The 23348-nt window shown below is 56.8% G+C and overlaps 1 protein-coding gene across 1 annotated transcript; it reads left to right on the top strand.

Annotated features, from left to right (window-relative positions):
• Window positions 1-329: 329 nt before the first annotated feature.
• Window positions 330-20776, top strand: Fgd2 (FYVE, RhoGEF and PH domain containing 2). Its single transcript, XM_042684265.1, has 17 exons — window positions 330-485; window positions 599-746; window positions 5218-5437; window positions 6035-6115; window positions 6902-7050; window positions 9924-10080; window positions 10223-10361; window positions 11129-11187; window positions 11279-11425; window positions 11998-12090; window positions 15110-15189; window positions 15869-15899; window positions 16221-16313; window positions 16853-16984; window positions 18829-18972; window positions 20016-20162; window positions 20364-20776. The coding sequence occupies exons 2-17, from the start codon at window positions 676-678 to the stop codon at window positions 20577-20579; spliced, it is 1959 nt and encodes a 652-aa protein (XP_042540199.1). The 5' UTR covers window positions 330-485; window positions 599-675; the 3' UTR covers window positions 20580-20776.
• Window positions 20777-23348: the final 2572 nt, after the last annotated feature.

Below are 23348 nucleotides of genomic sequence, written 5' to 3'. Positions count from 1 at the left end.
AGTAGCTAAGATTGCAAGTGTGAGCCACCAGCACCTGGCTTACATGATCTATTTTTTTTAATTTTTGGGTCCGGTTGAGGGGCCTGAACTCTTGGCTTGTCCCTCAGCTCTTCAGCTCAAGGCTAGCGCTCTAACACTTGAGCCACAGCACCACTTCTGGCTTTTTTCTTTTTGCTTATGTGGTGCTGAGGAATTGAACGCAGGGCCTCATTCATACAAGGCAAGCGCTCTACCACTGAGCCACCTTCCCAGCCCCACATGATCTATTTTTAATAATAATAAAAAAAGTTATTTCCTTATAGCAGTGAGCAGGGCCACACCCAGGAAAGAAGATGCCAGAAAAAGGACCGACCTCAAAAGCTCCCTGGGCCCTGAGAGGATCTCTAGCTTTCTTCTAGTCAAGGTTCCAACTCCAGAACCTTCTGGCCCTGGCAGGTCCTTCTGGGACTGGGGGTCTCCAGGAACCTAGGGTCAGCCGCAGGCAGGTAGGCGTGGCCACGTGGTGGGCTCCACCCACCACGGGGGGGGGGGAGGGGGAGAAACTGGCCTTTCCCTCACTGGCCCCTGGAACTGCTTCCTCTTTCTTCTCTCTCTGCAGCAAAGAGTGGGCTGCAGAGCCCAGGTGGCTGGCTGCTGGCTGCAGGGTAGCTGAGAGCCAGGCGGCAGGCCTGCAGGATGGAGCCCACGGGGGAGGAGCACTGGCCCTCTGTGGGCAACCAGGTGGCTGCGTTTGAGAACAGCAGGAGGTATGGGGCATCTGTGCGGGAATGGTCACCCAGCCCCTCTGCCGCTTGTTCCCCTAGGCCGAGACCCCAGAACACCTAGGGTTGCACCTGGAGCACTGCTTTCTCTGGATCCTGAACTGGGTGCTGTAAGGTTCAGCCAAAAGGAGATGGCCACAAGGTTCAGGCAGAAAAGACTTTATTGGCGGGTAGGGGGCGGGGCAAAACAAGGGCGAAATTAATGGTGGAGACTGATATGGGGGGCGGGGTAGGTGTGGCTGCGGTGAAGATCTCGGAGCCTGGAGGATCTGCCACTGCCTCCTGAGCACCAGTTACCTGGGTTATGGATGCTGGGTGGAGGCTTCTAGGGAAGGAGCCATGTGTCCACTGAGGAAGAATGGCTGGGAAGGGGCCATTTTCCCCCAGTGGACCTAATGGGTACCTTCTGCTGGGCAGTTCCCATGTCCCTGCTCCGTGGGTTCTGTGGAGCACAGGGTGTTAAGGTGCAGACTTGGGCAGGGTGAGAGGAGGAGGTGCTGGTGGGGACAGCTGGGCAGGGGTGAAGTGAGAAACAGAGTGCGGTGCAGGAATTCCCTACACGGAGTCGAGATGTCACCCAGTAAGCATCTAAACCTTAAGTAGGAGGAATGTGTTATTTTATCCCTCAAACGGGGACAGGGTGAGATCCTAAAGCAGGTGCCATGAAAATAAAATGGGAGTGGGGTGCCAGAGGCTCACGCCTGTAATCCTAGCTACTCAGGAGGCTGAGATCTGAGGATCACAGCGCAGAAGAGGGAGGCCCTTATCCCCAATAAACCACCAGAAAACTGGAAATGACACTGCGGCTCAAAGTGATAGAGTGCTAAGCCTTGAGCAAAAGAGCTCAGGGACAGTGCCCGGGCCCTGAGTTCAAGCCCCATGACCTAAATAAATAACTAAATGAAAATAAAATGGGGATGCACGGGTAAAGCTGGGTCTCTGTTGGGCAAAGAAGGATTGTAGTCATCAATGGAGGGGCCAAGGCCTGGGTTCTCTTCCTTCCCTCCCTCCTCTACCTCCCTCCTTCCTTCCATGTGGTATTGAGGTTTGAACTCAGGATCTAGTACTTTGCTAGGCTGGTGTTCTGCTAGTTTTAGTTCTTTCTAGGTGCTCAAGTTAGCCCTTTTTGCCTTCAGCTATTTTTTTTTTTTTGTCAGTCGTGGGGCTTGAACTCTGGGCCTGGGCGCTGTCCCTCAGCTCTTCAGCTCAAGACGAGTGCTCTACCACTTGAGCTACAGCGCCACTTCCGATTTTCTGGTGGTTTATTGGAGATAGGAGTTTCACGGTCTCTTCTGCCCGGGCTGGCTTTGAACCGCGATCCTCAGATCTCAGCCTCCTGAGTAGCTAGGATTACAGGCGTGAGCCACCAGCGCCCGGCAGCTATTTTTTTTTTTTTCAGGAAGGATCTCAAGTTTTTTCAGGCTGGCTTGGATCATGAACTTCCTGCCTAGGCTTCCCACATAGCTAGGATGACAGGTTTGCACTATGAAGCCCAACTTGTTTAGTTTGAGATGAGGGCATCACTAACTTTTTGTTTGGGCTGACTTCCAATCATGATTCTCCCGTAGCTGCCTCCCGAGTGGTAGGATTTCAGGTGTGAGCCACTGCACCTGGCTTCTACTCCTTTCCTATAGAGGATGGAAAGGGGTGGGGCCTCCAAAGAAGGGAAAAGGCTGGACCAGGTGTATGGTGGATGTTAAAGGCTGTTATGGTGGGGTGGGAGGAGGCTCTGAAAATCACCTTTGAAGTGGACCTGCGCCCTGGGTGGTTTATGGGGAACACCTGTGGGAGAGGGAAGCCGGATGGGACAGAGGAGCTGAGCCTCTTTGTGTCATGGGGGTGCTGGGCTGGGTTCAGGTTAACTATTTCCGGTGGCGCCCAGGGCTGGTTTTTGCACCCCAGGGACCCATCATTAAATTTAGGTAAGGCAGCTCTCCCAGAGAGAGCAATTCCCAGAGGGGGACTCTGCCAGTAGCCTGACAGCACCTTAGACCTCCCAGCTCTGGGGAAGGACAGACACAGTACCTGAGCCTGAGCACAGCACAGCCCCTTCCGTATACAGGCTGCAGACCACCACCCCTCTTCCGGCTTTGTGCCGGTTCATTAGACATGAGTCTCATGGATTTTCCTGCCCCAGATGGCTTCTAACCACCATCTTCAGATCTCAGCCTCCTGAGTAGCTAGGATTACAGGCATGAGCATGTGTGCTAAGCTAGTAGGGTAACTGAAGGTCATTACCCTGCTTCTCCCAGGGCCTTGGCCAACCTCATGCCATTCAGCACCACGGACAGCTCCTTCAGGCCCCCCCCTGCCTGGCCCACCTGGTGGGTGAGGGGGCCTTCCTAGTTACTGAGCACACCCAGCATGGAGTAGGGCTGGGGCTCTGGGAGGCTTGGGCACCTTAGCTGATGCGAAACTGAAGCTGGAAACAGAAGCTGGGAGAGAAATTGCAGAAGCTGAAGCCAAATGTAGAACAGAAAGTAGACTCAGCTTCTCCAGGGGCTGCAGGTGCATGGTCTGAGGAACCATGTTTGGGTACCGGGCATGGGGACAGTCCTAGGATAGAAGCCCTGAGTGGGCCTCAGTGCTGCATGCATCACAGACCAGCTGTGTGGCTTGGGGCAGTGGCTTTACCTCTGTCTTCAGAATGAGGAGCTCCCTGTGTTGACTGCATTGTATCTTTTTTTTTTTCTTCCGGTGCGAGGGTTTGAGGTCAGGGTCTCATGCGTGACTGGCTTGCTGGCCAGCTGGTCACATGTCCAGCCCTCTTTTTTAATCATAGTTTTTAAAAGATGAGTCCTTGGGGCTGGGAAGGTGGCTCAATGGTAGAGCACTTGCCTTGCATGCCAGAGGTCCTAGGTTTGATTCCTCAGCACCACATAAGCAAAAAGAAAAAAAAGCCGGAAGTGGCGCTGTGGCTCAAGTGGTAGAGTGCTAGCCTTGAGCTGAAATGCTGAGGGATAGTGCCCAGGCCCAGAGTTCAGGCCCCACGACCGGACCAAAAAAAAATATAAAAAATAAAAAATAAAAGATGAGTCCTAGCTGGGTGCCGGTGGCTCACCCCTGTCATCCTAGCTAGAGATCGAATCCTAGCTGAGATCAGAGGACTATGGTTTGAAATCAGTCCAGGCAGAGAAGTCTGTAAGGCTCTTGTCCCTAATAAACTAGTCAGAAAAAAAGCCAGAAGTGGTGCTGTGGCTCAAGTGGTAGTATGCTAGCCTTGAGCACAAAGAGGCTCAAGGACAGTGCCCAGGCCTGGAGTTCAAGCCCCAGGACTGGCAGAAAAAAATATAGTCCCATGGTTTGAATGGAGTGTGTCACATTCTTGCTTGGTTTGCTTGCTCAGTGGGTGCTCTACCAGTTGAATCGTGCCTCTAGTCCAGCTTTTTGCTGGTTATTTTGGAAATGGAATCTGGCAGTCTTTACCACCCAGTCTGGCTTTGACTCCTGATCCTCTAGATTTCAGTCTCCTGGATATCTAGTTATGAGTCACTGGTGCCAGCATATCTTTCATTTTGTGTGTGTGTGTGTGTGTGTGTGTGTGTGTGTGTGTGTGTGTGAGTGTGTATGTGTGCTGATCCTGGGGCTTGGATTCAGGACCTGGGTGCTGTCTCTGAGCTTTTTCCCTCAGGCTGGCCCTTTATCACTGGAGCTATGGCTCCACTTAAGGCTTTTTGATAGTCAATTGAGATAAAACTCTCCAGGACTTTCCTGCCAGGGTTGGCTTTGAACTGTGATTCTCAGATTTCAGCCTCATGAGTAGCTAGGATTGCGGGTATGAGCCACTGACACCCGGCTTCCATTTAATTTTTGATATTTTAACATTTTCTGTTTTTTAAAAATATAATTTTAGAGGCTGGGAAGGTGGCTTAGTGGTAGAGTGCTTGCCTAGCATGTATGAAGCCCTGGGTTCAATTCCTCAGCACCACATAAACAGAAAATGTCAGAAATGGTGCTGTGGCACAAGTGGTAGAGTGCTAGCCTTTAGCAAAAGAAGCTCAGAGACAGTGCCCAGGCCCTGAGTTCAAGCCCCAGGACTGGCAAAATAAATAAATAAAATAAAAATATAATTTGATTGTTACTAAGTGTTGTACAGGGGACTTGCCACTGCATAAGTCAGGTAATGAGGACATTTCTTTTTGGGGCAATGTCACCCCTTCCTTCGCTTTCCCCCAGTTTCCCCTTCCAACCTGCCCACAAGTTCCATAGATCATTTTCCTATTTTGACATTTGAAATATTAAAAGAAGAAACATTTTCAACAGGGAAGTCTGTAGTTCCTCAGTGTGGATGAAACACCATCCACGCTGCCTCATTTTGAAACCTGGCACTCCTTTGAGGAAGGTGTGGAGGAGCGAGATGGAAATCGAGGGGTGCCAGGCCCAGCTGGGGAGTCTTTTCCCCCAACCACTCCTCCCTCCTGCCCACGGGAGAGCTTCAGGTCCTCTCTGTTCTCAGGACCCCAGGAGCTGCAGCCAGAGCTCACACACTGGAGGACGCACATCACAGCCCTGAGCTGGCCCCAGGGCCCTGGGTGACCCCCCACCTGGGGGAGGCCTTGGGCCCTGGGCCCAGGACGGTCAGCAGGCAGTACCTGAGCTCCCTGAAGAACAAGCTGTCCAGCAGGACCTGGAGGAAGTCCTGCCAGCCTGCTGCGTGTCCTGGGCCCGGGACACAGGTGGGAACTGGGCCCTCTCCATCCACCTCTTCCCCAGCCTTCTCCCCAAGCCAGCGCCCCAGGGCCCCTTGCAGCATCCTGTGTGGCCACACAGCTGCCAGAAGCTAAGCACGTCTTTCCCTTGGAAAACGTCAGCTCTTCAGCTCAAGGCGAGCGCTTTACCGCTTGAGCCACAGTGCCACTTCCGGTTTCTGGTGGTTCATTGGAGATAAGGTCTCACGGATTTTCCTGGCCGGGCTGGCTTTGAACCCCAATCCTCAGAGCTCAGCCTCCTGAAGTAGCTAGGATTACAGATGTGAGCCACCAGTGCCTGGCTCACTTGAGATTTTTTTTTTCCTGAACTTTCTGTTGCCCTCATCAGCCCTATCATTTCCCTCACCATGGGAACCTTTCAGAAGCCTCCAGAACTTATTCAAAGCTACATAGGTGGAGCCAGGCACTAGTGGCTCACATCTGTAATCCTGGCTACTCAGGAGGCTGAAATCTGAGGATTGGGGTTCAAAACCAGCCTGGGTAGGAAACCTGGGAGAGGGGTGGGAATCCCAGAGGGGTGTGGTTCAGGGGTGTCCAGAGCACCTCCCCTTCCCACCCCTGCAGGAGCCCGAGGAGAAGAGGATCGTCCAGGAGCTGCTGGAAACAGAGCAGGCCTACGTGGCACGTCTGCACCTGCTGGACCAGGCCAGTGGCCAGGACCTGCCCTCCCCCCCACCGCCTCCCAGCCCAGCCCCCAGCCTCCTGCCACCATCTGCTCTGCCGCCTGCTACCGTGCCCAGGACCCCTGGGTTTGACTCTAGAGCCTCAGTCCATCATCCTGAAGGCTGGAGTTGGGGTGGAATGAGGCTTTAGCCCCTTGGCTCTCTTGAGCCTATCTAGCCTCAGCTATGGGCACAAGAAGAACAGGCCTTTGGGCTTTGTGAAGCCTCACCTCCCTGACCCAGACCCCTCATCTGAGGAGGGGCTACAGCATTAACCTTCAGCTGTGGGCCCTTCACTTGGGGAAGTTTAAAAGCTCAGTAGAGCTGGGTGCTGGTGGCTCACAACTATAATCCTAGCTACTCAGGGGGCTGAGATTTGAAGATCGCAGTTCAAAGCCAGCCTAGGCAAGAAGGCCCATGAATGGGACTCCTATCTCTAATTAACCATTCCCAAACTAGAAGTGGAGCTGTGGTGCAAAGTGGTAGGGAGCTAGCCTTGAGCAAAAAGAGGCTAGGCCCTGAGTTCAAGCCCCATGATAGACCACAACAACCACAAACTCAACAGACCCAGGACGGGCCACATCTGACCCTGCTCAGCTGCCAGCCTTTGGCCAAGTCCCTGTATCTCGGGGCCTGGCTTGTTACCTGAGCCCCACCTTCCTGGCCCCATCTCTCCCTGGGGTTGCAAGGATGCGGGGGATGGGGGGGAGGCCCTACTGCCCCTGAGCTGTGCTGTCTCCCGGCCTGTGACCCGGGCTGGTGGCCACAGGTGTTCTTCCAGGAGCTCCTGAGGGAGGCGCGCAGCAGCAAGGCCTTCCCGGAGGACGTGGTCAGGCTGGTCTTCTCCAACATCTCCTCCATCCACCAGTTCCACGCGCAGTTCTTCCTCCCAGAGCTGCAGCGGCGCCTGGACAACTGGTGAGTCCTGTCCTGGCTGAGGGTGGGGGAGGGGCATCCCGGGGGGCTGGGGGTCACCTGATGGCCCAGACCTTGGCTGGGCGCGTGACCATCATGGGGACCCTAGGCCCCAGGGGAACTATGACTGAGTGCCTGGAGAATGTTTGATCCCAAAGGAAGACCCTGGGGAGGTTGTGTGATACGAGGCTCTGCAGTAATCCTGGGGCGCCCTGTGTACCTATCTTACCCCCCCCCCAGCCTGCTATCTTCCTCTTAGAAGCAGCCTTTGGATTGGTTCCCAGAATTTTCTTATGCTAACCTTCCCCTCTGCCCCCCCCACCCCCTTCCCCTTCTCTCCCCCCCCCCCCCCCCCCCCGGGACATTCTGACCCTATGAAAGTGTAGAAGGGGGAAAAGCATCTTCAGTTTAATCATGTTAAACGCATTCCTCACTCCATGGTGGTATCAGAATATTATTTGGGGGGGGGAGAGGCATGGAGTTTGAACCCAGAGCATGTGTCAGTCATGGGGCTTGAACTCAGAGCCTGGGCACTGTCCCTGAGCTCTTTTACAAAGGTCAGTGCTCTACCACTTTGAGACACAGCGCCACTTCTGGTTTTCTGGTGGTTCATTGAAGATAAGAGTCTCATGGACTTTCCTGCTTGGGCTGTCTTAAGAACTGTGATGCTCAGATCTCAGCCTCCTGAGTAGCGAGGATGACAGGCGTGAGCCACCGGCATCTGGCTTGGCCATTTCTTCTGGTATCTGCTGGATGGAACCTGCAGCTAGGACAAGCTCCTCCTCTGAGATGGATTCTCTAGGGGTTTGGGAGGACAGGAGACCACAGACAGAGACACAGAGACACAGGCAGAGAGCCAGAAGCGGTTCAGGAGACGAGGCAGCCAGGTTCTTGTGCAATTTTTTTTTTTTTTTTTGCTTATGTGGTGCTGAGGAATCGAACCCAGGGCCTCAGGCATGCAAGGCAAGCGCTCTACCACTGAGCCACCTTCCCAGCCCCAGCCAGGTTCTTTACTAGACCAAGTGATCCGAGAGGCAGCAGAAATTGCCAGTGCTGACCTTCCAGGACCGTGACCTTTGCCCCTATCACGCAGGCAGCTTTAGCTCAGCCAGCCATGTGACAATTATACCCATGGTCCCACAGGCGACCCTCTGTTTGCAGAGGGAGACCACTGCAGCAGTTAGCCAGGACATTATTTGCTTTATATATCTGGCCATGAGTCTCCATGCTGGGCACGGGTGTTCTTGACCATCTGTGGCAAAGAAGAATGTTAGTCCTTGTTAGAGCTGGTGGTGGACCTGGGCTCCGGTGGCTCCTGCCTGTCATCCTAGCTACTCAGGAGGCTGGGATCTGAGGATTGTGGGTTGAAGCCAGACCAGGCAGACAAATCTGATCTGATCGCTAATTAGCCAGCAAAATGTTGGACTGTAGGCATGGTTCAAGTGGTAGAGCACCAGCCTTGAGCAAGTAAAGCTGAGCTACAACCACAGTCAGAGTGCAAGGCCCTGTGTATACCTTGGTACACACACACACACACACACACACACACACACACACACATACTAGTGATGGATACAGAGTGGTCCACTGATTTTTTTTTTCTTTTTTCTTTTTGGTCATGGGGCTGAACTCTGGGCCTGGGTGCTGTTGCTCAGCTCTTTAGCTTAAAGCTAGCACTCTACCACTTGAGCCACAGCACCACTTCCAGTTTTCTGGTGGTTTATTGGAGATAAGAGTCTCATGGACTTTCCTGCCCCAGCTGGCTTTGAACAGCGATCCTCAGATCTCAGCCTTCTGAGTAGCTAGGCTTACAGGTATGAGCTACTGGCACCAGGCTTGAAAACTTTTCATAATTACTTTTAAAAAGGAAAGAACCTTTTACAGTCATCCCCATTTTTTCAAAGTAGAAAATTGGCGTGCATATGTGCTTGCGATCCCAGCATTTATGGTACTGAAGCAGAAAGACGACCAGTTAAAGGCCAGCTACAGAGTGTGACTCTGTAAAAGAATGAATAAATGGGCTGGGAAGGTGGCTCAGTGGCAGAGTGCTTGCCTTGCATGCATGAGGCCCTGGGTTCCATTCCTCAGCACCACATAAACAGAAAAAGCAGGAAGTGGTGCTGTGGCTCAAGTGGTAAAGCACTGGCCTTGAGCACAAAGAGGCCCAGGGACAGAGCCCATGCTCTGAGTTCAAGCCCCAGGACTGGCAAAAAAAAAAAAAAAAAAAGCCAGGTGCTGGTGGCTCACACCTATAATCCCAGCTACTCAGCAGGCTGAGATTGGAGGATCATGGTTCAAAACCAGCCTGGGCAAGGAAAGTCCTTGAGACTGTTATCTCCAATTAACCACTAGAAAACCAGAAATGGTGCTCTGGCTCAAGTGGTAGAGCACTAGCCTTGATCTGAAGAACTCAGGGGTAGTACCCAGGCCCGAAGTTCAAGCCCCACGACCAACAACAACAACAAACAAAGAATGAGTAAATAAATGAGTAAATGAATGAATAAACAAACAAACAAATGAGTCTAGAGAGGCTGAGTGGCTTGGCCGAGGACACACAGCTCAGGTACCTGGTTTGGCTGAGAATAAGGCTGGAGCAGGTCAGCTCCGGCCCTGGGCCTAAAACCCTTGTGCTGGGCAGGTGGCTCTGGTGACTGCCACAAAATCCCACATCAGGTTGTCACCAGCCCCAGCGGGGCAGTTCCCTGTGGGGGAGGCAGCAGTGGACGGAGCAGCGGAGCAGCACCCAGGGCTGGTGGTCTGAGGGTGGACATCCCCGCGCCTGCTCCCATGGTGCACTGGAAAGGCGGTGGGGGGGGGGGGGGACTGGTCTCACCTGGGGTCCCAGGGGAGGGGCTCACCCTGGCTGTCCTGTGCAGGTCGGCCATGCCCCGCATCGGGGACGTGATCCAGAAACTGGCCCCGTTCCTGAAGATGTACAGCGAGTACGTGAAGAACTTTGGGCGGGCCGCAGAGCTGCTGGCCGCCTGGACGGACAAATGCCCGCCCTTCCAGGAGGTGATTGCCCGCATCCAGGTGAGGCCCTGCGGGGGGGGGGGGGCAGAGCCCCAGTGTATGCTGCCTCAGTTTCCCCAAGCCAGCTGGGGCATCTTCCGAGTGCCCACCCTTCACCCCGCCCCCTGCCCCTCCCCCTGGTTCCCCCTCCCCTGACCCCCAGAGCAGCGAGGCCTCGGGCAGTCTGACGCTGCAGCACCACATGCTGGAGCCCGTGCAGAGGATTCCCCGCTACGAGCTGCTGCTCAAGGAATACGTCCAGAAACTTCCAGCCCAGGCCCCAGACCGGGCCGATGCCCAGAGTGAGAATGCCCTTGGTGGGGGAGGGGGGGAGAGGGGGAGTTGCTTAGGAAGCTGAGCCACACCATGATTTAATTTACCACCTCTAGGGGCTGGGAAGGTGGCTCAGTGGTACAGTGCTTGCCTCGCATGCATGGGGCCCTGGGTTCGATTCCCTCTGTACCACATACACAGAACAAAGCCAGAAGTGGTGCTGTGTCTCAAGTGGTAGAGCACTAGCCTTGAGCAAAAGAAGCTCAGGGACAGTGTCCAGGCCCTAATTTCAAGCCCTGGGACTGACAAAAATTAAAAGCCAGGCACCAGTGGCTCAACCTGTAATCCTAGCTACTCAGGAGGCTGAGATCTGAGGATTGAGGTTCAAAGCCAGCCCAGGAAGGAAAGTTGATGAGACTTTTATCTCCAACTAATCACCAGAAAACCAGAAGTGGCGCTGTGGCTCAAGTGGTACAGCACTCGCCTTGAGCTGAAGAGCTGAGGGACAGCGCCCCGGCCCCAGGACCAATACAAAATTAAAAAACAAAATAATTTACCACCTCCCCAAATGGCTGTGGCGGCCGGCGGCCATTCCTGCCCCTGGCTAGTGCACCCAAGAGCTCAGGAAGCGGCTCGGTCACCCAGCCCGGGAGCAGCAGACCTGGGATTTGAACCCCCGGGGGGAGCAGCAAGCGTCTGTGAAGCCACGTGCCTAGGGGTGGTGGCAGCAGGCCCTGAGGCCGCCTTGCCATGTCCCCGCGTCCCTCGCCTAACCCTGGCCCTGCCCGCTTGCCAGAAGCCCTGGACCTGATCTTCTCGGCGGCCCAGCACTCGAACGCGGCCATCACGGAGATGGTGAGCGGCGCCCTCCTGGCCCCGGGGGACACACGGCCGCCCTCTGTCACCCTGCCCGGGCTGGGCCGTGCTGAGGCTGTCCCCTCCCCAGGAGCGGCTGCAGGACCTGTGGGACGTGTACCAGCGCCTGGGACTCGAGGCCAACCTCGTGGACCCCTCCAACACGCTGCTCCGAGAGGGCCCCGTCCTCAAGATCTCCTCCCGCCGCAGCGACCCCATGGAGCGCTACCTCTTCCTGGTAGGGGCTGGCCGGGCCTCTGCGGGAGGTCAGGAGGGAACTACCTCTTGCTCCTTTGCTCGGACCACTTTGGGAGCGGCCTCTGGGATCGGGGACTGGCCCATGCCCCCTCCCTGGGCTTCCCAGGGAGATTGACCCTGGTTCCCTTCAGCTCCAAAGCCTGTGTGGGGTTAAATCTGTGCTTCAGAGCATGCACAGCAGGAGGGACTCAGGTCAGCTATCAGGAAGAACTGCCCAGGTTGATCCTGAAGCAGCCAGGGGTCTTCCTGAGATTGGAAGGCTGTCCTGCCTGGAGATCTACACCTCTGACGTGGCTGTGTGCTTTTCTGAGGTCCACTTTGGTCCTTGGATGCCCGTAGGCGGGGGGACCCTTCAGCGCCCCTCTTATCAGGGGTGAGGGCTAGGCAGCCTCTTCCCACCTCTTTCGCACCACCTGGGAAGCCCTGAAAGAAAAGTTCAGAATATGGGTAGAGAAGAAGGTGATGGTGGTGACCAGCCCCAGCCCAGACCTGGAGCCTCCAACCACCATCCCGGCTGCCACTGCTCTGCGCTCACGCCTGTATCCCCTGCAGTTCAACAACATGCTGCTCTACTGTGTGCCCAGGGTCATCCAAGTGGGCGCACACTTCCAGGTGCGGACCCGCATCGACGTGGCTGGCATGAAGGTAAGGTCTGGCAGGGCTCCCCACGCCCATCCCGGGGGAGAGGAGGTGGAAATGGGTTCTCTGTGGGAGAGCCGGGCAGTGGGATGGAAAGGCCCCGGGCCACTCTTCCGTGCTCTGTGGGAGACAGAGGGCCCCGCACGGTGCTCCATAGGCCGTGCTGTGCTCCAGCCCCGGATCTGGTCAGAGGCAGGTTTGACCTGCCGGTCTCCATGGAGCCAAGAGCTGCCTTTGAGTTTCCTTTGCTGCGTTAGGGCCTCACGCGTACCAGGCCAGTGCGCTACCACCTGAGCCACGCTCCCCAGCTCTGGCTTTTGGCTGCGTTCATTGGAAAATGAGAGCCTTACAGATTCATCTGCCCTGGCTGACACTGTACCTTGATTCTTAGATCTCATCTTCCTGAGTAGCTAAGACTACAGGTGTGAACTACCAGTGCCTGCCCGCTCTCATCCCACAGAATGAGACTGTTTGGCCCAGGCTGGCCTGGAACTCAAGATCCTCTTTGCTTTTGTTTTTTGCCAGTCTTGGGGCTGGAACTCAGGGCCTAGGCACTGAGTTCTACGCACTTGAGCCTTCTGCTCAAGCCTAGCAGTCCACCACTTGAGTCACAGCTCTACTTCTGGCTTTTTCGGTAGTTGATTGAGAATAAAGAGTCTCACAGACTTTCTTGCCCAGACTGGCTCTGAGCGGTGATCCTCAGCTCTCAGCCTCCTGAGTTGCTAGGATGACAGGCGTGAGCCACCAGTCCCTGGTTTTGAGATTCTCTTGCTGAAGCCTCCTGAGATCTGGGATTACAGGCATGCCCAGCCACGCTGGTGACCCCCATTCTCCATGTGAGGCCCCCGGCTGTGGGTCTTCACACACTCGGATGATTCGTGGTGTGAGTGAAGGTGTGCTTTGCTTTTTAACACCCATCCTGGAGCTTGTCCCGCTGGGTACAGCACAGCCTAGCACACCGTGGGGGGCTGCGACGCTGGGGGCCACACACAGGCTGCCTTCGGGGTGTCTGGGTGGGAGCCCACCTGTCTGCCATCGCTCTGTCTTGCCTGTCTGTCATCTATACATCTCATCTGTCTGGGTATCGTCAGACCACGGCAGGGCGGAGATGGAGGCCTGGATCAGGCAGAGAGGGACAGATGTAGAGAAAGGAAGAAAGTAGAGGCTGGCTGTCGCTCAGGGCTAGAGCACGGGTTCCGCAAGGACGAGGCCCGGGCTCTTCCCTCAGCACCCAACGCAGGGCTCCCAGCCACCTGAGCACATAGGCCGGGCACTGCCCCCAGCCCCAGAGCGGTCTCCCCGCAGCCAGCGGTCACCCAGCGCCCTCTTCTGGACAGCGCAGACATGACACAGCCGGTGTCTGTGTAGCCATTCCTGCTGGGCAAGTCTGGGGACTGCACGCTGAGTGTTCTAATGCCTTAGCCGAAGGGACTACGACCTGTTGTGGGAATCTTTCTGTTGCCTTTTAAGTGCTGAGTGACCTCCAACCGCTCTCTAGCCTTCTGTGAGCCTCCCCGGCCTCCTTCCCCTAAAGATGTTCCCTCCGCCTTTCCCTCTTTTATGTTGTTGTTTGTTTTAGAGACAGTTTTTGGTTTTTTTGTTTTTATTTTGCTGTATAGTACAGGCTGGTCTCAGATGTGGGATTCTCCTACTCAGCCTCCTGAGTGCTGGGTTACAGACTTTTTCCTGCTTATGTGGAATGGAGCCCAAGGCCTCGAGCATGCAAGGCAAGCGCTCTACCACTGAGCCACCTTCCCAGCCCCTTATGGACATTTTTTTTTTTTTTAATTTTGGGGGCTTGAACTGTGGGCTTGGGCGCTGTCCCTCAGCTCTGCAGCTCAAGGCGAGGGCTCTACTGCTTGAGTCACTGCACCACTTCCAGTTTTCTAGTGGTTTATTGGAGATAAGAGTATCACGGCCTTTCCTGCCTGGGCTGGCTTTTGAACTCCAATCCTCAGATCTCAGCTCCTGAGTAGCTAGGATTATAGGCATGAGCCACCGGTATCTGGCTTCTTATGGACATTTTTGTTGTTGTTGTTGTTGTTGATCATGGAGCTTGAACTCTGGGCCTGGGTGCTGTGCCTCAGCTCTTCAGCTCAAGGCTAGCACTCTACCACTGAGCCATAGAGCTACTTCCAGTTTTCTGGTGGTTTATTGGAGATAAGAGTCTCACAGACTTTCCTGCCCAGGCTGGCTTTGAACTGCGATCCTCAGATCTCAGCCTCCTGAGTAGCTAGGATTACAGGCATAAGCCACCGGTATCTGGCTTCTTATGGACATTTTTAACTCAAGAAAATAATACAACAGGGGCTGGGAAGGTAGCTCAGTGGTAGAGCGCTTGCCTTGCATGCCTGAGGCCCTGGGTTCAATTCCTCAGTACCACCTAAGCAAAAAAGAAAAAAGCCGGAAGTGGCGCTGTGGCTCAAGTGGTAGAGCACTAGCCTTGAGCTGAAGAGCTGAGGGACAGCGCCCAGGCCCAGAGTTCAGGCCCCATGACTGGACCCCCACAAAAAAAAAAAAAAATACAACAAACCGAATACACTAATTTAGTCTAATTTACAGATCAACTTCCAACGTTTTCCAATTTCCCGTTTGCTTTTTCTGCGCACTGGTCCCAGGGCTTGAACTTGGGGCCTGGGTGGTCTCCTTGAGCTTTATCTCTCAAGGCTAGCGCTCTACCACTTGAGCCACAGTTCCATTTTTGGCGTTTTGGTGGTTAACTGGAGGTGAGAGTCTCATGGAATTTCCAGCCTAGGCTGGCTTCGAACCTCGATCCTCGGATCTCCATCTCCCAAGAGGCTAAGATTACAGGCGTGAGGTGCTGGGCTTTCCAGTGACCCCTTTTGCCAGGGGCCGGCTGTCCACTCACCCTGGGCTGGCCCAGCTACAGGACTGGGAAGTGGAGGGCAAGCTTCGCGCTGCGCCTGGAGTGAGGGTCGCCCCTGCAGGCACCATGTGCCTGGCCCCATGCGCTGTGCCCGGCAGGGCAGGGCAGGGCAGGCTCAGCCAGGACCTCCTGTGTCAGGTGCGTGAGCTGAGTGATGCGGAGTTCCCTCATTCCTTCCTGGTGTCAGGGAGGCAGCGCACGCTGGAGCTGCAGGCCAGGTGGGCCCAAGGCCGGGGGGTGGAGGTGGGTAGAGGGGGGAGCCTGGGAGGCAGGGTGGGGGGGCAAGTAGGGAGGGTGGGTGGGGGGGCAGGTGGGGAGGGAGGATGGGGGGCAGGTGGGGAGGGGGGGCAGGCGGGGAGGGAGGGGGGGCAGACGGGGAGGATGGGGGGCAGGCGGGGAGGGAGGTGGGGGGCAGGCGGGGAGGGGGGCAGGCGGGGAGGGAGGGGGGGCAGACGGGGAGGATGGGGGGCAGGCGGGGAGGGAGGATGGGGGGCAGGTGGGGAGGGGGGACAGGCGGGGAGGGAGGGTGGGGGGCAGGTGGGGAGGATGGGGGGCAGACGGGGAGGATGGGGGGCAGGCAGGGAGGGGGGGCCGTTGGGGAGGGAGGATGGGGGGGCAGGCGGGGAGGATGGGGGGCAGGCGGGGAGGGAGGGTGGGGGGCAGGCGGGGAGGGGGGCAGGCAGGGAGGGAGGGGGGGCAGACGGGGAGGATGGGGGGCAGGCGGGGAGGGAGGATGGGGGCAGGTAGGGAAGGGGGGCAGGCGGGGAGGGAGGGTGGGGGGCAGGCGGGGAGGGTGGGGGCCGTTGGGGAGGGCGGGCGGGCCAGGGCCCCGGCAAGCGGGCAGGCGTTGGGACGGGCAGCCCCCAGCCCCACGCGTGTGCACGTTCCTTCCTGCAGGTCCCGGGAGGAGATGGTTTCCTGGATTGAGGTAGGGGTTGCAGCAGGAGGGGAAGGAGGGCCGGGAGGGGGGTTCTGGGTGGACACCCCGCGCCTGGCCGTGTCCAGCTGCTCCTGCTCGCGGGTGGCGTGGTATCCGCCCCGGGTTCACATCAGCCTCCCTCCCTGGGCGGCCTGCGCCGACCACTCACCCTCTCTGAGCCTCCTCTCGGACGGCGTCTGAGATCTGGGGGGGGGGGGGGGAACTGTGCGTCTGCGTGTGGTGCGCATGTGCGCGTGCGTGGCACATGCGTAGGGCATCACTAAGAAGCCCCCTCCCCCCAACACACACCTTTCCTGACCTCTGACCCAGGCCTGCCAGGTGGCCATTGACCAGATCGAGAAGCGGAATGAAACCTTCAAAGCAGTGGCCCAGGGGTCGGAGGGAGAGGCGCAGGAGCTGGAGGTGAGAGCCCCGCGGGCGGGGTGGGGGGGGGTGGGGGGGGGGAGGGGGGGCGGAGGGGGGCGGAGGGGGGGGCGGAGGGGGCGGAGGGGGCACAGAACAGCTGGGGCTGGCGGTCAGGTGTCAGCTGCATCCTGACATGCTGGGTGACCTAGCTGAGTTTCTTGACCTCTCTGGGCCTGGACTTGCTTCCATATCCATAAAACAAGATGAGCCGGGGACATGTGGCTCGCCTGTAGTCTATCCCAGCTTCTCAGGAGGCTGAGCTCTGAGGATCGAGGTTCAAAGCCAGCCAGGGCAGGAATCTCCAATGAACCACCAGAAAACCGGAAGTGGCGCTGTGACTCAAAGTGGTGGAGCACTGGCCTTGAGCTGAAGAGCTGAGGGGCAGCGCCCAGGCCCAGAGATCAAACCCCATGACCAACCAAAAAGAAAAGAAAGAAAAGAATTGTGTAAACCACCTTTATGATAAGGAGTAAAAAGTATTAGGGCCTCGGCTGCCCTGGGGGCCAGGCCGTGTGCCCACCCCGCCCCTTCTCCAGCTGCAGAGCGAGCAGCTGGGCCTGCGCGCCCCGCAGTGGATCCGGGACAAGATGGTCACCATGTGCATGCGCTGCCAGGAGTCCTTCAACGCGCTGACCCGCCGGCGCCACCACTGCCGGGCCTGCGGCTATGTGAGTACCGAGGCCCAGTACTGCAGGTACCCAGTACCCCGGGGAGCCTCCCTGGTCCCACCCAGGCCTCCACCTTCCCTGTGCAGATCCTGCGCCTGGCCCAGGCCCCCCCGCCGTGTTCCATTTACAAATGGAGGGGGTGAGGCTCAGAGGGGTCAACAGGCTCTCTCTAGACACCCCAGTATCAAGCTTCCCCTACCTGCTGTCTGACCCTGCCTGCCCCAGGCCCCAGGACTAAGGTCAGGAGACAGGCTGTGTCCCAGAGTGCAGGCAAACTACTCCCCAGCAGCCCAAACCCACCACCCCAGATATGGGGGAGTTCCCCTTCCCCCTTACTTTCCCTGCCTCCTGCAGCCCTTAGAGAAAGAGCCAAGTGAGAGTGAAAGTCCCTGAGTTCAAGCCCCAGGACTAGTACACACCACACGCGCCCCTCCACCCCCAAATACACACACACACACAGACACACTAGTTACAGTAAATAAAAAAGCCAGGTACTGGAGCTTCACACCTGTAATCTTAGCTACTTAGGAGGCTGAGATCTGAGGATGATAGTTCAAAGCCAGCCAGGGCAGGAAAGTCTGTGAGACTTATCCCCAATTAACCACAAAAAAAAAAAAGAAGAAGAAGAAGAAGTAGCAGCAGCAGGTTGGGAAGGTGGCTCAGTGGTAGAGCGCTTGCCTTGCATGCATGAGGCCCTGGGTTCAATTCCTCAGCACCACATAAGCAGAAAAAACCGGAAGTGGCGCTGTGGCTCAAGTGGTAGAGTGCTAGTGGCACTGTGCTGAAGAGCTGAGGGACAGCGCCCAGGCCCAGAGTTCAAGCCCCACGACTAACAACAACAATAAAAAAAAAGCCAAGGTAGAGCTATGGCTAGCCTTGAGCATAAAAGTTCAGGGATGGCATACAGGTTCTGTGTTCAAGCCCTAGGAGACACACACACACACACACACACACACACACACACACACACACGATAGATACATACATATAAATATAAATATATATATGTATACATATAAATATAAAATAAAACACTGTGAAGGCAGTGGAAGGCTGTTGGGCCTCGCCCTGACATCTGTGTGTTTGGGCGGCTGTGAGTCACCTTCTCGGTGGCCCAGGGGCCAGTTTCGGTCAGCCCCGACCACGCCCTGTGAGGGTGGGGTGAGGGCTGGGCAGGCTGGTACAGAAGGTGGGTGTGGTGGGGGGGGCAGGAGGAGGGTGGGGTGGGCGGGGCTGGAGGAGGGGCTGAGCTTGCTACTTGACCACCCCTGCACCCCTGCACCCCTTCCCTCACACGTTTCCCATCTACCGGCAACAACTTGCAGCACCCACTTCTTTTTTTTTGGCCTGGGCTGGAGCTTGAACTCAGGGCCTGGGCGCTGTCCCTGAGCTGCTTTTGTTCAATACTAGCACTCTACCACTTGAGCCACAGCGCCACGTCCAGCTTTTTCTGTGTATGTGGTGCTGAGGAATTGAACCCAGGGCTTCGTGCATGCGAGGCGAGTGCTCTACCACTGAGCCACCTTCCCAGCCGCCCCCCCCCCCATTCTTCTCTGTGGCTCCCCATGGCTTACCATCTCCCCAGTGTGATCCATTAACATGGTGCCCCCCAGGCTTGGGATCCCCCCCCCCCCGCAGGTCCTCCTGGCAAAAACAGCCTTCCACATGTGTGCTCAGTGCCCTGGGGTTGTGATGGCATGGATGCGAACTCTGCACGGGTCCTAAAGCCCAGTGCGGCTCTGCAGCCCAGCGGAGCCGGCAGGACAGCCAGGCTCTGTCCAGGTGGCCGGCGCCCGTCCAGGCCCACAGCGCATGCTCACAGCCGCATGCTCCTGCCCTCCCAGGTGGTGTGTGCCCGGTGCTCCGACTACCGAGCCCAGCTGAAATACGACGGCAACAGGCCCAGCCGGGTGTGCGTGTCCTGCTACGCATTCCTCACTGGAAGCGTGCTCCCTGGGGACAAGGACCGGAGGCCTGGCATCCTGGAGGTGAGAGGCTCCCCATCCCCAGGGCCCTGCTCCCCCCCCAGCCCCGCTGGCCACACAGGGGCTGTCACCAAACCGAGGTGAACTGGGCTGTAAGGTGTCACCCGAACTCTTCCACTCCACCTCTATGTCCCCATCCATTCACGTCCCGTGTGGCCTGTCCCACAGTCCCCTGTGTCACTAATTCCATCTTTTGTTGTTGTTGGTCGTGGGGCTTGAACTCTGGGCCTGGGCGCTGTCCCTCAGCTCTTCAGCTCAAGGCGAGCGCTCTACCACTTGAGCCACAGCGCCACTTCCAGTTTTCTGGTAGTTTGTAGGAGATAAGAATCGCACTACTTTCCTGCCCAGGCTGGCTTTCAACCTTGATCCTTAGATCTCAGCCTCCTGAGTAGCTAGGATTGCAGCCATGAGCCACCAGCGCCCAGCACCGATTCCACCTTACAGATGGGCACACTGAGGCTCCAGGCAGATCACAGACTCTGTACTGACTCGAAGGTCTCCCTTGGAGACCAGGTGCAGGGAGGTGACCTCGCAAGTTCACACAGCTGTCCTGAACTCTGGTGTTGTGTTGTTTTGTGTCACTCTGGGGCTTGGACTCAGGGCTTGGGCACTGTTTCTGAGCTTTTTTGCTCAAGGCTAGCACTCTCCCATTTGAGCCACAGTTCTACTTTTGGTTTTTTGGTGGTTAATTGGAAGTGAAAGCCTCACAGACTTTCCTGCCAGGGGTTGTCTTCAAACCAAGATCCTCAGATCTCAGCCTCCTGAGTAGCTGGGATTACAGGCGTGAGCCACTGGCGCCCACTGTTCTGGTTTGTGCCTCCGCATTCTCTGTTTTGCTCAGGGCCTCAGATCCTGGACCCCCTCACAGCTGCCTGCTGGAGGTGCCGGCGTGGCTTCACCCTGAACCACCAGCACCTCGGCCTCGGCTCAGACTCTTGCTGCCCTCCCCACCCCGTTCTGTTCCCCAGCACTCACAGGGGCCCAAGCCCAGGCTGCTGTCCGACACCGTGGCGCTGTCCCCTGACTGTCCCTCTTCCTGCTTTTAGAAAGGGGCCTCCCCAGGGCCTGAGCAGAGTGTGATCTGCGGCTTCCTGCAGCTGACTGGGGACAAATGGAGCCGGCCCGGCCCCCGGGGCTGGTGCGTGATCCCCAGGGACGACCCCTTGGTACTGTATGTCTACGCTGCCCCTCAGGTAAAGCCCTGCCCGCCCTTCCTGGGTGGGAGGGAGTTCGCCCCCGTGTGGCCAGGGAGGAAACTGCAGTCCAGGAGACCTGAAACCCTCAAGTGGGGTTTCAGCGCTGGGTCCAGACTCTGGGTGTGTGGCTGGTGGGGGAGGGGCACCAAGAGGCAGAATTGGGGAGACAGCAGCGGCCCACTGCTCTTTCCTCCCCAGGACACGCGAGCCCACGCCTCCATCCCCCTGCTGGGCTACCAGGTGACTCCAGGGCCTCAGGGAGATCCCCGAAGCTTCGAGCTGCAACAGTCAGGCCAACTCTACGCCTTCAAGGCCGAGACGGAGGAGCTGCGGAGCCGCTGGGTGCAGGCCATCGGGCGGGCGGCCAGCGGCCGGATCCCCGGGGAGCCTGAGGATGGGGACCTGTCGGACTGAGCCTCAGCGAGCGTCCCCCTCCCCCGCAGAGATGGACCCCGGCCAGCGGCTGACCCCGCGGCCTCTGCCATCCACCCAAAATCCAGTGTCAGAAAATGTGAGGCCTACCAGAGGGGCTGTGACTCCCACCTGTCATCCCAGCTACTCAGGAGGCTGAGATCTGAGGATCACGGTTCAAAGCCAGCCCGGGCAGGAAAGTCCATGAGACTCTTATCTCTAAAAAACCACCACAAAACTGGAAGTGGCGCTGTGGCTCAAGTGGTAGAGCGCTCGCCTTGAGCTGAAGAGCTGAGGGACAGAGCCCAGGCCCAGAGTTCAAGCCCCACAACTGACCAAAAAAAAAAAAGCTATGGGAGAGTAGGAAACCCTGAGTTTGAGACTGAGTGCCTACGAAAGAAAGAAAGAGAAGGCAGGCAGGCAGGTCCCTTTCTTTGGATGGGGCTGGCCAAGGGTCTCCTTTGCTGGGGCTCATGGACTGTTGGTGCTAACACTGAGAGGCCAGGGAGCTGGGACTGTGGTCACGCCGTGTCTCCCAGCTAGGACTGCTCATTACAATCACTCTGAAAAAGTAAAATAAAAATACTGGTGAAAACTATTCCACATAGAGTTGGGAATGTGGCTCAGTGGTAGAGCGCTGGCCTAGCAAGCATGAAAACCCAGGTTCTATCCCTCAGCACCACATAAACAGAAAAAGTCAGAAGTGGTGCTGTGTCTCAAGTGGTAGAGCGCTAGCCTTGAGCAAAAGAAGCTCAGGGACAGCGCCCAGGCCCTTAGTTCAAGCCCTAGGACTGGCAAAAAAAAAAAAAGAAGAAGAGGAGGAGGAGAAGAAAGAAGAAACAACTCAGTGATAGCCGGGCACCAGTGGCTCACATTTGTAATCCTAGCTACTCAGGAGGCTGAGATCTGAACATCACGGTTCAAAGCCAGCCCAGGCAGGAAAGTCTGTGAGACTCTTATCTCCAAAACTACCAGAGGGGCTGGGAAGGTGGCTCAGTGGTAGAGCGCTTGCCTTGCATGCCTGAGGCCCTGGGTTCGATTCCTCAGCACCACATAAGCAAAAAAGAAAAAAGCCGGAAGTGGTGCTGTGGCTCAAGTGGTAGAGCGCTAGCCTTGAGCTAAAGAGCTGAGGGACAGCGCTCAGGCCCAGAGTTCAGGCCCCACAACTGGACCCCCCCCCAAAACAAACAAAACTACCAGAAAACCAGAAGTGGTGCTGTGGCTCAAGTGGCAGAGTGCTAGCCAAAATAGCAATGTCTGTATCCCCTGCCAAGATTTCTCTTACTTGTTATGGGACACACTGAGGAGGAGAGAGGCCTGGGTGCTTTTTTCCTTTTCTGTTTTGGAGACAGGGACTTGCTGTGTCGTCCAGGTTGGCCTCAGTGCTGGCTGTGAAATGGTGAAGAAGAGATGCCCTGTGCCGAGGCCCCCTGCTGCTGGTACTGACAGATAGGGATGGGTTCTTTTTGTTGGTGGCGGTGGTGTTGGAGCTTGAACTCAGGGTCCTGGGCGCTTCCTTTGGCTCTTTTGCTCAAGGCTAGCGCTCTACCACTTGAGCCACAGCACCACTTCCAGCTTCCTGGTGGTTAATTGGAGATAAGAGGCTCAGGATCTTTGCTACTCTGGCTGGCCTCCTGAGTAGCTAGCATTACAGGCCTGAGCTACCGGTGCCTGGCTTGTTGATTTGTTTTTCAGCTGAGGCTTCTCTCTGGGTAGCTCAGGCTAGGCCTCAGCCTCCAAACCCAGCTACCATGTATTCCTTTTATAATCATCAGAGCACATTGAAAGGAAGTAGAGAGGGACAGGAGGGAAGACTTGTCTGCCTTGACCCCCTCCTGGGGCCTCGGTCCCCCATGCAGGCCCCCTGCACCAGCCTGGCGGGGAGTAGCCCCGCAGCCACAGGGAACGGTGTGGAAGTGTGGAAATATGTCACGATGCAGTGCAGAGGTAGGGGCGGTGCTCAGGGCTCCTCCAGAAAGCCACGGGCATGGAGAACTTGGGGGCACCCCCAGCTTGCTGCTGGGGTTTGGGCAGGACCGAGTGACTAAAAAAGCCTCAACTTTTTTTTTGGGGGGGGGGGGAGGGAACTCAGCGTGACTCTCTTCCCCTGATAACTCTGGGTGTCCCTGGCGTGGGGCGCTCTCATGGCTTCTGATTTCTTCCTCTGGAGCCCCCACCTTGGGAGGGGCCAGAGGCATGGCCAGCAGTCTGGAGGGGGGCACTTACTGAGGGGGTGTTGAAGGCCAAACCCAGGGGGCCCAGTGCATGCTGGACAGTGCTTTACCACTAAGGGATACCCCTCCCCTGGACTGCCTTTTATCGCCAGCATCCACGTGCACTGATAAAGTAAAGCCTGGCAAGATGCACACCTCAAGTCACCCAGCCTAGAACAACGCGCCAGCCTGAAAGCACCCAGGCCCTGCTGACTCCTGCAATTGGCCCCAACTGGCACTAGGGGGCAGCACATCACAGTGGTTAGCAGCATGGCGGATGACTGGCTGAGTCCTATTGGCAAGACTTTACTCCTAGTGTGTCCTAGACCACTGAGAACAGGTGTCCAGCACTCAGATCAGCCGCAACCCCACGCTTGCTACCCATCGGGCTTCGAGGTTCTCTATCAGTTGGCTCTGGCAGGGCAGGCGGTGTCAGCGTGGGCCCCTAAGCTTCGTCAGGGGTCCTGGTCTGTCCTGACTCCTCACTGTGGAGCTGAGGAAGGGGTCCGAGACTTGGGAAGGCACGGGGAATACAACCTCTGCGTTGTTGTGAGGTAAA

The sequence above is a fragment of the Dipodomys spectabilis genome, unplaced genomic scaffold, assembly GCF_019054845.1.
Source record: "Dipodomys spectabilis isolate Male_0828 unplaced genomic scaffold, ASM1905484v1 ptg000085l, whole genome shotgun sequence".
Taxonomy (NCBI): Eukaryota; Metazoa; Chordata; class Mammalia; order Rodentia; family Heteromyidae; genus Dipodomys; species Dipodomys spectabilis.
The sequence above is the reverse complement of the archived record's forward strand: the minus strand, read 5'-3'. Positions and strand labels throughout refer to the sequence as shown.